Source organism: Helianthus annuus, chromosome 7, assembly GCF_002127325.2.
Source record: "Helianthus annuus cultivar XRQ/B chromosome 7, HanXRQr2.0-SUNRISE, whole genome shotgun sequence".
NCBI classification, from domain to species: Eukaryota; Viridiplantae; Streptophyta; class Magnoliopsida; order Asterales; family Asteraceae; genus Helianthus; species Helianthus annuus.
Window position 1 is genome coordinate 79,611,765 of NC_035439.2, and position 16,375 is coordinate 79,628,139.

Genomic DNA, 16,375 nt, shown 5'->3' on the forward strand with positions numbered 1-16,375 from the left:
AATATTTAATTAAATAAATAGAAATTACATAAATAATAAAGCACACACAAATAATACTACTCGTCTTAATCGTCATTTTCACTTTCGTCGTTCTTGTCATCTTCGTGTTCCTCGTCATCATCTTCTTCTTTGTCCTCGTTTGAAATATACAGAACCGGCCATGCATGTTGGACCAAATCAACCGCTAACGCGGAATGTGCGGCTTCAGATCGCATTTCATGTGCATTGTTCACTTTTTCTTCCATTGTTGCTTGCGGATATTCCTGAACAACTTCCTGTACATAGTTTTGACATATTATTTTTCCTTCGTCTTCTAATATCATATTATGCATGATTATACAATCGTACATAGCATCTCTCATTTTTTATTTTTAGTCCATGCACGATAAGATATTTCTCAAATAATGCCACCGTTGTTGAAGAACCTCAAAGCATCTCTCAATGTCCTTCCGCAAAGACTCTTAAAATTTTTTAAAATGATCTATTTTTTCATCGTACGAATCCCTAAACATCTTCACGACAATCGAATACCTAGAATAAATTCCATCACACAAATAGTATCCGTGCGGGTAGTAGTTTTTGTTTGCATAAAAAGATGTTTTTGCAGCTCTACCAGAAATGAAATCCTCTACCATTGGAGATTGTTCGAAAACGTTTATATCATTGCATGACCTCGCGACACCAAAGTAAGCCGACCAAACCCAAAGGTTGTGTGAAGCAACCACCTGAAGAATAACAGATGGTCCGTCTTGGTCACCTCGTGTGTGTTGACATCGCCGTGCAATCGGACAATTATACTACCGCCAATGGCGACAATCTAAGCTCCGGATCATGCCCGATAAACCATGTTGATTAGAATGAAACTCCTAAATTTGTTGAAGATCGCACCATGTAGGCTTTCTCAGATAACAGACACCGTACAATTTTGTATACCTTTAAAAAATAAACATATATAATTTTAAGCTAACTAAAAAAATACGAATGCATGTAATATTTATAGTATTGTAGTGTACCGTGACAAAAATGCTCCATGGTATCGCGCGTTGTTTTTCAGCCATCTTTAAATACTCATCGTTGATGTCGGTCATGTTTCCGTACGCAAGGACTCGTAGCGCAGAAGTACACTTTTGAATAGCGATAAATCCAAGCGTCCATCTCGCATCCGCTTTATGTTTAAAATAATCAAACTTGTTTTCCAAGTCTCTGGCAATGCATGGAAATAAACGTTTACTTATCCGGAAACAACGCCTAAAACGTTTGGGTTTGGGTAAGTAATCTTTCATCAATCGATCGTTTGCCGAATGTCGGTCTCGTTCAATATATTCTCTTGGCAAAATTTCACGTTGAGACCGACTAGAATGTTTCATATACCGCGTCGCGAGTTCACACGCACTCGTAACCGCCTCTTGCTCGACCTCCTCGTCGGTCGACTCACCCTCAACAGCTAAAAACCCTTTGTAATAAAAAAATGGCAACAAACGATGAGGACATGGGGGAATCCATTTTTTATAGAAAATGGTGTGTAGTTTGTGTTTGTTATTGTAGGTTTTGGTTTATGGTTTATAGAAAATGGAATGTAAGAGTTTGTATACATATATAAATAGACCGTTGCCAATGGTCATTGGCCAAAAAAAATCTGGATTTAGCGTTTTAAATAACACGCCTCGGTAACTTTTTTGAAAACCACACGCGGTGGGGACCGCGTTAAAAACTAAAGGTTGTCATAAGAACTAAAAGTCGTCATAACGGTGACGTTAAAAACAAATTGAGTTTTCTTACATTTATGTATTATTAAATAATTAATTAGGACTAAATAAATATTAGAGTTAATTGCCCGGATGGTCCCCGTGGTATCACGTTTTTTCACGTTCAGTCCCCACATTTTGAAAATAGCAGGTATGCTCCCTATAGTTTGTTATTTTGTTACTCGAATAGTCCCCTGAGTAGATATCAGTTAGTTTGGAAATAGCAGGTATGCTCCCTATGGTTTATCATTTTGTTACTCGGATAGTCCCCTGAGTAAATGTCTGGGGACTATCCGAGTAACCAAATGACAAAACATAGGGAGCATGCCTGCAATTTACAAAAGGTGGGTACTAAATGTGAAAAAACGTAAAACCACAGAAACCATCCAGGCAATTAACTCTAAATATTACATTGGATAGAATATTTTTTTTTTCATAAACTGTTTTAGGGTAATACGTTCATAGTTGGCATACCCTTTCATCCAACAAACGCCCAATGTGGTTTGATTATAGGGTAAATTATATTTTTCGTCATTTATGTTTGTATCGGATTGTAGTTGATGGCCTTTAACTTCAATAATTAAAGTCACAGTCTTTTATTTGTAAAACCTGTTACACTATAGGTCCTCTAACACTAACCAGGTTAACATTTTCAGTTAAGTCTATTCATTTACGGGTACTTTGGTCATTTCATGCTTTTTTAAAAATATTTCTTAATAAATAAATAAAACAAAAAAAAATCTATCTATTATATTAAATGAATTCTCTTAGGCCACAAGAGCTATTCTTAGTCAATCATTTTGATGATGTGGACATCCTCTTAATCAAGAGAATTCACCAATGGGCGCCAAACTCTTTTCCTCTTTTCTCCTCAATTCCTTGATTCTTCTTTCACACGCTCCTTTGATTTTAGTCAATCCAAACCCTAATTGTTCCTCTCTCTCCAATCAATCCAAACCCAAATTGTTCGCCTGTATACGTTTCATCTTTCTCAAATTCATCTATCTCAATGTCCAAACTTAAATGCGAAGAAAAAAATAAGCCAATGGATCTTCTATTGATTTCTCAAACTCAAACCCTAATGGCGATTTCTGAAACTCAAATCCTAAAGGCGATTCGAAGAAAAATCTAAGCCAATCGATTGGATCTTCTGTTGATTACTCTTTTTCTAATCTTCTATGAATCATGGTCCCTCAACCAAGGTGGGTATGTATTTCCGATTTGTGCTCTGTTTCAAGTTATTAGAGTCGAAACCCTAATGGTTTATTTACTTGATCACTGAAGGTTTGTTTTAACAAATATTTATTAGGGATCTTTTAATTAACAACTTTCTATTGTATCTAAGATAAAAGTTGTTACTGAAGTTTCTGATGAAAATTTTATGTTAGGTTATGATGGGGATGCCAATGGTGGGATGATTACTCGAGATACGTAACCCCTGTTGTAGTTGATGATCAGGTAAAGTCGATAATTGTAACTAGATTGCTTGAATTTTAGGCCACATTATATCGTGTTGATGATGATTTGGGTTTTCATGTTTTTAATTGGAATCTCAAATTTGGCTTGAATTGTAAGATGAATATTGATGTTGAAATCAAATTAGTTGTTCTTATTCTTTGAGGTACAACTTTTTTTGCCAACGAAGCAACTTTTTTTGCACAAGTGATTTTTGTTATTTTTATGTGTCAGCAGTTCATCTATGCAAGTGGTCAAAGTTTGTATCACGGGTTAAAGCTGAAATACAGATTCAAAACATGATTGTTTTTTTTTTCTGTTATATATGGAGGTTGGTTTCTGATTTGTTGTTAGTTTTAGATGATATTAATGAAAAAGATGTAGTTATCTGGGAATATAATATGCCTATAACAAGCAACTTTCTTTGCACAAGTGATTTTTGTTATTTTTATGTGTCAGCAGTTCATCTATGCAAGTGGTCAAAGTTTGTATCACGGGTTAAAGCTGAAATACAGATTCAAAACATGATTGTTTTTTTTTCTGTTATATATGGAGGTTGGTTTCTGATTTGTTGTTAGTTTTAGATGATATTAATGAAGAAGATGTAGTTATCGGGGAATATAATATGCCTATAACAAGCTTCCCACCACTAGAGATAGAGAAAGATACAGTTGTTAAGAACAGTAATTCCAGTGGTTTGTGTTACTTTTAGCTTTTTGTAGTTTCAATTTTTTTAATCTTTTTGACATAATTAGATCATTGCTTGCTTTTTGTGTTGTTTTTACGCATGCCCTATTGTTTTTTATGTTCTTGAATATTAAAATTTTTTCACTGTTTATGACTAGACTATGAGATGGATGATTTTGCATGTGCATAGAAAGTTCAAATCGGTTCTATTACGCTAATAAGATTAAAATTTCAGGGTAGGATATTGGTCTCATGTACTAGAAACATAAGATAAAAACCTTAAAATCTTGAAACTAAAATAGCATTATGTAATGGTGTATTAGGTATACATTCACAAGATGATCAGTTGAGTTTTATTGGCTGGAACACAAGATTTGTTTCATAAATTCTTTTACATTAAGCAAAAAAAAGAGGATTTTTGAAAGATGTATGATGTTAATGTCAAGAAGCCATTTGATAACCTTGGAAGGGAAAAGTTTTTTGTTCAGGTAAAAGTCCTGATTTATTGGTCTACTAGGACAGTATGACACTCTACTACTCTATATAATATATTATCTTATTGACCAATTATTTTTGGTCATAATCTTGGCTAGCCCTTCGGATCCTGAAAAATTCCCATTTGTTGTGTGGAGGAATAAGGTAGACGCTAATGGAGGCAATAGTCAACTGGTAAGATGATCTTTGCTATTTGATTTTAATTAGAATTCATCAAACAATGATCTCTCATTTTGCTTTTAATGTGTAATACTAAGATGCAAATAAGAGTCTACAAGGTTCAAGAAGAAAGTGGAGAGATGATTTGGTTTTAGGCGATAGTTGATAAGGTTATGGTGGGGGTGAGTGTCTTATTAATATTGACTGGTATGGCTTTTATATATTTCTTTAGTTTATGTGGCTAATACCCGATTGTCAGAGCACACACCCGATTTTGGACTCAAAACCCGATATTCTTTTACATTGTCAGTTGTCAAGGACTTTATTTTTAAATAGTAAGCATTTATTTTGAAATTTTTTAGAACTCTTCAATATTATACTTCAATCTTTAGCTTTTTAGAGGTTACTGATTTAATGAATTTTACAAACAGTTTTTCACAGATAAGCACAAGAAAGATTTGTTTGAAGCTCTAGAGAAGGTCAAAGCTGGTAATTAAACTACACAACATCTCTTTTAAACTTTAATTAATCCCCATTTTTTTCTTCAAAAACAGTTCTTATATCTAACCATTGGTTGTTTGTCATTTGTAGAGTTGATGATTCTGGGGTTCATCTCACTGATATTGACTTTTAATCAGTATTACATTGCGGAAATATGCATCCCAGTTGATGTTGCTGATACAATGTTGCCATGTGCTATAAAAGATAAAACGGAGAAAAAAGAAAAAGGAGCCCGTCGATTTCTTCTATGGTACGAGCATGGTAGATCATTGGCTGGTGACTTAAAGTCTACCTGCAAGGAGGTGAATAATTAGTTAGTCATTCCATCTTAAGCAATGTGTATGAAGGGTGGCAATAGTGTCGGATTGGCGGGTTGAATCTGCAAGGAGGTGAATAATTAGTTAGTCATTCCATCTTAAGCAATGTGTATGAAGGGTGGCAATAGTGTCGGATTGGCGGGTTAAATTGAATATGACCCATATATTTATGCGTCTCAAATATATCAACACTAACCCAGACAGTACACTATTACACTAAGAATCATGCAAACCGAACATGACCTGTCTACTCATTTATATATATGGGTCAAACGGGCTAACCTGTTTTACATGGGTTGGTGGTTGTAAGTCGGTCTCAATCGGTTAATCGGGTCATACTTGGGCTGTAATAAATGGGTTAAATGGATCGTAATGGTGCTGGTGGGTTAATCGGGTCATATTTGCTGAAGTTTAGTTATCCTTCATTAATATAGTTTTTTGGTTAGTTATATTTTACTCTGGAATGGGTTGCATCAATCTTTGGGGTACCAACTGAATTAATAAGAAATTTTTGGTCTTTCTTATCACACTATGATTTAGTAGTCTAAAAACTTCATTAGTAACACCAAGTGTACTTTTCAGGCTCATGGGTACAAGACAGTATTAATGATCGGTAGTTGTTTTGTACCAATTCGACTGAGTGAATTCAAATGTATTAAAGAATATACTCCAAATGAAAACGAATGGACTTTACCAAATTGATGTCGAGTGTCCATGAAAAATACCGGTACTAAACTGAACCGTACCTATTGAATTTTGCCACCTATTTTTTGTATTTTTCGGGATTGGTACTTCCGATTCGGCATGAAACGGTATTTTACCCAATTTTTTTACCTTTGAATACTGTACTTCGATGCCGGTACCGCTACCAAATTTTCTGAAAATTAAATCCAAAAACTTGCAGATTTTTTCAGAAAAAAATCCCAAAAAATAGCATACTTTTCAGCAAAAAAACGTTAAACAAGTGCAGGTTTTTGCAGCACCCGGTTCCGCCAAAAAAACCACAATTTTACCAGCAAAAAAACATCACAAAATGCAGGTTTTTTCTGCGAAAAAACACAAAAAACGCAATTTCTTTCGGCGAAAAAGGCAACCAGCAGCAGCGTCGCTGCCGGTTTTTTCGACAGACGAAAATGCGTCGTTGCAGGTTTTTTGAACTGACGAAACGTTGTTTTTTTTCAGCGATCTGCAGCTGCAGGTTTTTTGGACTGACGAACCGATTCAGCTGGGAATAGTTTGGGTTTTAGTCAAAGCAACTTAACTAACATTCATACCTTTGATTATGCAGAGTGTTAGTTGTCACAACTTTTATCATCCTTGGATTTAGCAATCACCAATCACCTGGTATATCTCAGTGCTTTTTTTTTTTTAAGTTGGGTTCAATTTTAACTGGGTTGATTTGCAACGCAATGAGATTGAAATAGAATATCTCATCAAGGTAAATTTATGGTTGTTTTTAATACTCTGGCTTTTAGCTTATGAATTCTATGCTGCTGATATTGGTTACGAGTGGAGAATGAATATTGATGGGAAGTTATCTTTTAAACATGAGTTATTTGGAAGCTTTGTAATCAATAGTTTTTCTAGAACACCTACGACTAGACCCGTATTGCTATTGTATGACTAATATGCTTACTTATTAATAGAATTGATTAAAACTAGAACGTGTCAATTGAGTCAAAAGTAACCCAAAATATATTCAAATAAGAAAACAAATATTTTCGTCTTACGTCAGTTGACTCAATGATTTCAGGTTACTACTTGGCGCCACAAATCCATAATTCAGCCGAGCACCATCGCCGCTACAAACTCTCAGACCGCTGATCATTTGCATGGACTTGACAGTTGGTCTTAGGGATTGGGATAACCGAAACGCCTAAAGACGACTTTTGTAGTGGATTGGGATAACCTGGGAATAACAAATTAGTTTTCATGGACGGTTAATCTTATAAGTTTGATCTTGAAGACTTACTTCTGCCTCTTCTGAAGCTCTGGGAAAGGGCGGTTATGGTACAACTTATAAAGTTGTTTCAGGCGAAGGAACAATGGTGGTCATAAAAAAAGGCTGAGAGAAGTTGTCGTTGGAAAAAGAGGATCCGACCAGCAAATGGAAAAAGAGAAAGCCATAATTAGGGGACATGGACATGTTTCCGTAAGTATAAATGAATCTTGAAACGTTCTTTTTTCATAGTATTGCTGAAAAATCTGTAATTAAGAAGTACCAGTGACAAATATCAGTTCTTAAACAAGAGCTTGATCAGCTTAAAGGGGGATATAGGGATGCTTATTGGTGAGATAGTGACTTTAAAACAAAAGGTAATATTTCAATTTTTGGATAATGTTTCTGGTAGGCCACATATATATTGAAGTAAATTATAGGCCGTCTAAGTATGTCTCCAGTTTTTATATATACTTAAAAGGTGGGACAGACATGTAGTCAGGGTAACGGGTCAACATGAGTTTGGGTTCAAAATTAAAATTGAGTTAAAATACTACTGGATTAAGGCGTCAACTTTACTCCTAAAATTACTCATAATAATATCCTATAATTTTTTACAATACTTATTAAAATATCCGACTTCATTACTTAGCTATTTATCATTCTTTCTTGAGTAAATTACAAGAATCCTCCTTTATGTATGTCACTTATTGTAAACTGTGTCCTTTATCTTCAATAACTAAAGAAAACGTACTCGATGTTTGTAAACCCTTGCAAGTTATGTCCTTTAGCCCTAACTCAATTAATTTTTTGTGGTTAAATCTGACCAAATGGACATCACATGAGGGTATTTTGGTCATTTTACTTTCATGTGAGGTCGATTTGGTCAGACTTAACCACAAAAATACCCTCATATGGGGTCTATTTGGTCAGATTTAACCACAAAAATTAACTGAGTTAGGGCTAAAGGACATAAGTTGCAAAGGTTTGCAAACATCGAGTACGTTTTTGGTAATTATTGAAGACAAAGGGCTCAGTTTGCAATAAGTGACATACATAAAGGATTACTTTTGTAATTTACTCTTCTTTCTTTAAACAAAATACAACTGATTCTAGCATGAAATATACTCCTAAAATTATTCAGGTGTATAGGCTAACATAAATAAGGTATTGGGATGTCTTAATGCTCAAAATGTCCGGTTTGTAATCTTATTCGAGGATCGATATGCTCTGGGTCTTTTATACGCTTTTGGATCGAAACTTAAATAGGCAAAGTTAATTTCAAATGTCTTTTTCCTTCCTTATTTCGGTTGGAAAGGAACAAACTATGTGTGGTTAGTGATATATTACGGAGGGAAGGAAATGTTTTATCCTTCTCTTGGAACTGGAGTGTAGCGCCCTCTACAATCTTCAGCCGGTAAGCGTTTTACCATTACGTTTTGTTTGAAATATAATTCCTTTTTTTATAATTACATCATTTAACTTTTGAATGGTTGAAAATTAAAAGGTTTGATGTAGTTGTACAAATAACGAATGGTTGATCTAAGAGCTCAGTTTATGATTTATGATTCTGGAACCAAACAAAGACAGGTACGCAGCGTGTCTCTTAACAACTTGCAAGACTAATTTAGGTTGAATTAAATTAAATTTTAGCTTTAGGTTGACTAATGGTTTTGCATCACCTATGAATTATTAAACTTTTATTGTATCATTTTAAATATTAAGTTTACTTTACTCATTTTTAATGGTTGTCAGGGTACGTGAGTCTCATGTGATGATACTAGAAAATTTGTCCTGTCGCCCAAGATGATGGCCTGGGTCAAGCTTCAAGGTACACACAAAGTGACGATAGCACAAACTTGAGACACAATGAGAGTAGAGTAGTGCATCAGGTATATTTAATGACCAAAGGACTCATTTAGACAATAATTTTTTATGAGTTTGTGAAGCATGAAATCAGCATTTGGTAATTTTGCTTGAAAAAGAAAATGCATATGGGATAATATTTGATAAATCTTAATGAGATCAACTACTTTATTTCTTGATACATCTTGCTATTTTTCTTATAAGCAGTCTATAAGTTTACCTACGAATAAACTTTGGACAATTTGTGTGTTTGTTAATGTGGGAGTTTATGTTGGGAGGAATCAAACAAGACAGTTTAATCTATCTTGAAATAATTTAAGCTTTTTGAAATGTTAGACCTCGAACTCACTAGGCATCTACATTTTATAGTTTGAGATCACTGGTGGGAAACAAGCATAAGATTTCTATTAAAATTAGTGGTACTGCGAATGTTCCGCCAACTGATTAAGAAATGAACCCCCAACCCTTTAAAATTAGATTTGTCTTTGCATTTTTATGTTCCTCAAACAACAAGTATTCATGATGCTATTGTTATAAAAAAATTATATTACCTTGTTTTCATTTGCTAAAAACATTTCTATTACAAGTTTTGTCATCTTTAAAATGAAGTTCGAGTACGAAGACTTCGAGAAGTTGCACCTGTCCCTGTCCGACCATTTGGTGTGTAGTCTAGGGGATGAAACTAAAGCAAGGTTTTGGGTTAATCAGTTTAAATGTATTTTTTTTAAATAAAAAACATATCATTTCTCAACGTTTTTTATTACAAGTTTTGTCATCTTTAAAATGAAGTTCGAGTACGAAGACTTTGAGAAGTTACATTTATCACTTCTTAACCGGTCCACAACTCATTGTGCATCAACGTTTGTCAACCTTATAGCCAAACTCTATTATTTTGACTTCAGAGTCGGAATCAAATTTCACACAAATGAGTTCAAATACGACACACTTTAACTTTTCTAGATTAAAATACATGAGTTATGATATCTTATGAAGTTTTACCCGTTTCAAAAGAAGTACTTATAGATTAATTGTCAATATTTTCCGCTAATATATTTATGTTTATTTAGTAGCAAAAGCAATAACAATATATAATGAGGATATCATTTCTTTACACTTTTTTTATTTTTTAAGTTTTTTTAATTTCCAAGTTTACATTTTTAAAGTTTAGCATACATTTTTTGCTTAATTGTAACGTCAATTACTATGTAATTTCATTAAGGCATTATAAGTAATATAATTAATATATTTTAAAAAGAATAAGAGATGGGTCTATTAAAAGCTGGCCTATCAATTAATAGAATATACATGTGAATATTAGAAAAATATGCACATTTTATTTGTGATGTGAACATATCTTTCACTGGGAGCTTCGTTACCTTATGATGTTATATAACATTTGTCTTTTAATTTGCAAATCTATAGTGATGGTTGTAGCAAAAAAATTTAGATGGCTCTGAGAAAGAGTAAGTGGTAGTCTGTTTACCTCTTAATGAGGCTCTTAATGGTTTAGACCTATTACTGGTTCAGCACTTACTGGTTCAGACTGTTTGTTTCATGAGCAAATCTCTGAATGGTTCAGACATTTGCCTCTAAACGGTTAAGATTTATAAAGAGTCTGAATGGTTAAGACCTCTAATCTGAATTGGTCAGACATTTCCCTCTTAATGGTTCAGACCTCTTACTGGTAAGTAAAATGAAAGTGTGTTGCTATCTTTATGAAGAAAACGATTATGCATTGTTTTTGTAGAAGTTTTTTAAGTAAGTTTCGGTCTCAAATTATAGTATAGATACCGAAACAAATCTTTCATTAAAAGATTTATGAAAACACCGTTAAATAATATATCTTTTGAGGCCACCCGTGTAACACACGGGGTCTTAAGCTAGTACATACATATAACATCATCTTCCCTAATTCCCCAACTCTATAACACATCATCCTACCACCATGGACGACCACCCCCACCCCACCCAGATTCGGCATTTCTCTACGATCATAAACCAGACACACTATAAGGATCAATCTGGAATTACTGAGTGAAAAACCAACCAAAATGAAATGCCACACTAATAAAAAACCAAGCTCATCTGCCTATTATAAAGAATACTTCTATCATTTCTTGTTTGTTTCACCCTCCAACTAGCAACTTATTTGTGAGTAAATACATCTGCAAAATTTGACTATCTCCAAAATTAAACGCACGGTCCAACTATTTCAAGCATCTTTCAATCGAGTAATCACCGAAACGATTCCGGAACAATGGAGGTCAAATGTGGAACGATGAAGAAACCCTCGAGTGTAGTAGATTCTCAAAATCAATCATACGAACAACTGTACGGATCTTAATTTCTATTAATTTCAGATTTAATATGGATGTCCACATCTCAACTCTGCCATCAACCTACACCGATTGCTCATGCCCTCCTTTAGTCTTGCTGTATCATCGACCTATTCACATTTAAATAAAGTATCTTTTACGCTTTAACCTGTTGTACCTCGTGCTCCACACATTGTATGTCACACCCCCAAAATTCACATACGGAAACCACCGCGAGGCGTGTGACATACTAGAATCTAGCCAATAATCACATTGAACTAATACTAATATAATAAACTCGAAATCTTATTCAACGTGAAAGGTGTAATTCAAAACATCTGTTTAAAACAAAATACGTTCAATGGAAGCATTTGAAATTGTTTCTAAGCATTTGAAAGCAACTTGTTCGCAAAACATAACATAACATCAAATAAGTTAATAAAGGCACGACCCATGACATCCATCTTCCAAATCAAGAAATCAAATTGTTTCTCTCTCTACAACCATAAAACCCTACTTTTTCCAAATAAGATCCACTAGCCGTTGTCCCTGATCTGGGTGAACGAGTTTAAAGAATCAGATGAGACGGGGTGAAAAAACCCGGACTAACCCCTCTTGTTTTGCTATCATTGATCAGGTACCCTTATCATCGGTACCCCTAGCCGCTGTCCCTGATCTGTTCTCGAAAACCCTTGCACCAGCGCCCCTAGCCGCCTCTTTTAGTCTTCTTCTCCGGGCAGGAACCTTTATGTCATTCATTCTCACTCAAGAGAGTTGCAGGTCAGATGGTTTGGTGGTTGTTTATGGTATAAGAAGATGGATATGGAGAGAGAGAGAGAGAGAGAGAGAGACAGAGACAGAGAGAGAGAGAGAGAGAACCATCGGTGAAAGTCACCACCAACCCCCAACGCCGCCACCAACCCCAACACCACCACCACCACCACCACCAACACCGTCACCCACCTCTGCCCCACACCACCACCACTAGTCACAAAACCACCACCCCCGTCATAGTTTCACCACACCATCACCCACCTCTACCCACCAACACCTAACTCCGCCACCAAACCTAACGCCACCACCACCAACACCGTCACCCACCTTTGCCCCACACCACCACCTAGGTTTTCGGTAAGTGAGCAAGAGAGAAAATAGATCTAATTCTTGTGCTATGAGAGAGAGAGAGAGAGAGAGAAATTTTGTGATATGAGAGAGAGAGAGAAATAGATCTGATTTAAGAGATCTGGTTTTTGTTTGAGAGAGAGAAAAAAAAAAGAGATCTGATATAACCCTCATAACTGCATATTGTCAGTTTTGGTTAAATTACAAATATACTCACATGTTTAATGTCCACTTTTGATCGGTTAATATTGGTTCCTACGGTTCTCGCAACTCGGCTTAGTTCTCGCTTGAACCGGATCCTCTAAATATATATATATATATATATATATATATATATATATATATATATAGGGTAAGGTTATTGTAAAAAAAGACCTAAAGTGTGAGAAAGGTAAGAAAGAATCTCAGCCATTAGATCTAAATTAATTGAAAAGGGTAAACAAGTAATTTTATCATTAATTCAATTAATTAAAAACTTCCCATAACCGCCACCTTAATTATAGGAAGTATATAACACCATTCAGCAATTATATAACACCATTCAGTAAGTATATAACACCATTCAGCAAGTATATAACATCATTCAGCAAGTATATAACACCATTCAACATTCAGCAAGTATATAACACCATTCAGTAAGTATATAACACCATTCAACAAGTATATAACACCATTCAGTAAGTATATAACACCATTCAACAAGTATATAACACCATTCAGCATTCAGCAAGTATATAACACCATTCAGTAAGTATATAACACCATTCAGCAAGTACATAACACCATTCAGCAAGTATATAACACCATTCAGTAAGTACATAAACCATTCAGCAAGTATATAACACAATTCAGAAAGTATATAACACCATTCATTAACTAAACATCTGATCGAAACATATTTTTTTCTCTATATAAGTATAGCAATATGGTACTCGTATTAAAGATAAAAAACGCTCGTTATTATGGGGTAATTTTTTTTTTAAAAGTTACGTATAAAAAGTTATTGACGTTTAAAAAAGACGGGGGAAGTTACATGTGCATTACCTAATTTCTAGTGGGTTTAAAAGACTATATTGCCCCTAGATATTTCAAATCAGTCCAAATTAATGAAAATATTTTACAATTTGGTCCCTATTGATCTCAACCATTAGATCAAAAGATCAAATGGCTGAGATTCTTTCTTACCCTTCTCACACTTTAGGCCTTTTTTTACAGGATCCTCTACCTATATATATATATAAATATATATATATATATATATATATATATATATATATATATATATATATATATATATATATATATATATATATATATATATATATATATATATATATATATATAGGTAAAGAGTATGGTACAAATCCCACTATCGTACATTATGTACGCTTCAACTGCAGCCATACACGTGTCCTGATTCAATTTTAACAAATAAGGGTATATCAGACATTCTATTCTATCATTTACGACAGCTAATCATTGAATCCCGTCAATTATGGAGTTCGTTTCATAACCGTTCCATTTAAGTATTCTTCGTTTTCAATTCGATTGCAGGGTTTTGGGGTTTTTCTTGATTCCACACAGAACGGCCATTTTCAGAGACTTCTTGAATCGTCATTTAGTTAAGTTTTGGTGTTTTTTTATTTGAAGTTTTTTATTATTAGATTTATAATCAGGGGGAGAAGTTAAGTGTTTATTGGAACTAATAGTTGTGTTGCTATATCGCATGTGTCTTTTTTATATATCGCATGTGATCTGTTAAAATAAACCAAATAGTAAAGGAATGGATCTGTTGCATAAATTCGCATGTTTAAATATAGTCATTTCGCACACAATGAAGTTTGGTATATAATTCGCAAGTGTAATTCTAGATTTCGCAAACTTTAAAGATGTTTATCAATTGCAGCTTTTGATTTCGCATTCTTTTATGAGTAATTATTTTTATTTTTGCACAGTGTGTTTCAATTATTGAAATCAAATAATTCAGTTCAATAATTGATTTCAATAATTCATATCAATAATTTTTTTATTATATATTCTATGTTTTCATCACTATTGCAGACATGCAATTAAAAAATGGCAGATCTACCAACATCCTCTTCTTCTTCTTCTTCTGAACCAAGTATCAAGCAGGGTTTGAGGAAAAGGATTCAGCAACACATTCAAGAGGATCAATCTTGTCAAGAGATGTTGGAGGCCAACATTTCTCGTGTAACGGAAAACATGAAGAGAAGACAAGAAATTCTGAACATGTTATCCCAGATGCAAGTGAGTAGTCTTAAAGAAATTGCAGTTATGTTTATGGTGGATTTGGGTGAGAGGGATGAGAAACAGTTGAAAGAGTTGGCTGGTGCAATAACTGTATTAAGATGCTCTATGAAGATGAAAATAGAGTTTCTTTCATCTTTTGAATGAACTTTTGTTTTTTTTTTTGGTGTATGTTTTGTTCCAATAAATTTGCATGTTTTGTTATGTAATCGACTTTGGTGTATGTTTTGTTCCAATCTGTTGTTTACTTCATCTTCATTCACAAATCCTGTCACCCATGGTTTTTGGTCTCCTTTGTACGTTTCCATGTGACGCATTGTAAACACTCCACAGTCTACGCCGTTATTTTTCGTCCTCCAATCCATTTCTTTTCTTTCTATCACTGAGGTTGCAAGTTGTTGTATAGCCGGTGTTGGTTTTAAAGCATTTTGTAGGTATAAAACCAATACCCTTCTCTGTAACATTGTAACATTGTGTTAGTAGCTTTTACATAAAATATAACATGTATAAGTATAGGGTTTTGTATTACCAGTGTGTCTGGGAGCCCCTTGTATCTTTCCTTAAACTCTTGTTTTGTAGCTGAATTGTCAATCAGCTCAATTTTGCCGGTTTTTAAGTTGAAGCACAAGACATAAAAGTGGTCACCTTGAAGTACCGGAATAAACACCAGGTCAACCGATTCAAGTTTTTTTACCTCATATCTATTTAACATGTCTTCAAAATTCGAGGCAAATATTTTGAGTCGTTGGTCATCTGTGTATTTCTCCTCGTCGTAACAGATACTCGGCTGTATGTTATGTAACCAGAGTCAAATCAATGAAAACAATGCACCAAATGCGAATAGTGTTTGTACCAAATGCGAAATTACAACAGTAGGAGAAAAGCAAACATTTGATTTTTTTCACATGCGAATAGTATATACAACACATGCGAAATTACAACAGTATGAAAATGTTTCAAAAGCAAAAATTCTGCCATAATACATGCGATTTAGATATAAATAGTTTGCGAAATCATTTAGTATGCATTTACCTTTTAGAATTTCAAATGACAAAATGTACATGAAAACATACCATCATTGTGGAAAACAAGAAGAATCTGTGTGGTGATGATTTTATATCCCATTTCTTCTCTTCAAGGTTTAGAATATCTACAAATGCATCTATCCCGTTTGATGCTACGTATTGTTCCCTAAAGAAGCTTTCAAACACAGCTTTGAATGTTGCAACCTCAGTTTTTGATCGGTAAAACTCTTCTCTGCCAGTCATAAAAATAAATAATTAGTTCTTGTTTTGTGTATATTTTTATTAGATTCTTGTTTGTTGATATATGTTTTTCTACTTACTGCAAGCCTGCATAGGTAGCAAATGTGAAGCGGATCACACTCAATTCTTGGGTCAAGAGTGCTTCATGCATGTTCACCACTCTATTGCAGTAAGGTGAACAAAATTTGTCTCCAAGATCTGCACATCTTTTTTCACCTCTTATTCTTGCTTGTTCTATTGT

The 16,375-nt window shown here is 34.2% G+C and overlaps 1 protein-coding gene and 1 long non-coding RNA gene across 15 annotated transcripts; one reads left to right on the plus strand and one right to left on the minus strand.

Moving 5' to 3' along the window:
- The first annotated feature begins 2,600 nt into the window (after positions 1 to 2,600).
- On the plus strand, positions 2,601 to 9,343 carry LOC110866218. Of its 14 annotated transcripts, none has more exons than XR_004863290.1 (10): positions 2,601 to 2,947; positions 3,134 to 3,203; positions 4,211 to 4,375; positions 4,481 to 4,556; positions 4,640 to 4,876; positions 4,973 to 5,030; positions 5,133 to 6,703; positions 7,113 to 8,715; positions 8,806 to 8,888; positions 9,054 to 9,343. It is a non-coding gene; the product is annotated as an uncharacterized LOC110866218 (long non-coding RNA). The 14 variants fall into 14 exon arrangements; XR_004863297.1 differs by having other exon boundaries at positions 7,113 to 7,511; positions 7,598 to 8,888; XR_004863288.1 differs by having other exon boundaries at positions 5,133 to 6,086; positions 6,542 to 6,703; positions 7,113 to 8,888.
- Positions 9,344 to 12,516: 3,173 nt separating this feature from the next.
- LOC110866479 lies at positions 12,517 to 15,667 on the minus strand. The gene is made up of 3 exons (XM_022115628.2): positions 15,399 to 15,667; positions 15,084 to 15,324; positions 12,517 to 12,599 (listed from the first exon to the last, which is right to left on the minus strand). The coding sequence occupies exons 1-3, from the start codon at positions 15,579 to 15,581 to the stop codon at positions 12,517 to 12,519; spliced, it is 507 nt and encodes a 168-aa protein (XP_021971320.2). The 5' UTR covers positions 15,582 to 15,667.
- Positions 15,668 to 16,375: the final 708 nt, after the last annotated feature.

What these genes read in the sequence shown, in the direction of transcription:
- LOC110866479 (XM_022115628.2), bottom strand. Translation starts at nt 15,581, where the DNA reads ATGTTAAATAGATATGAGGTAAAAAAACTTGAATCGGTTGACCTGGTG. An exon ending in AGGGGCTCCCAGACACACTG is followed by an intron (nt 15,325 to 15,398) that starts GTAATACAAAAC and finishes ACAATGTTACAG; the next exon opens with AGAAGGGTATTGGTTTTATA. An exon ending in GGAACAAAACATACACCAAA is followed by an intron (nt 12,600 to 15,083) that starts GTCGATTACATA and finishes CCGAAAACCTAG; the next exon opens with GTGGTGGTGTGGGGCAAAGG.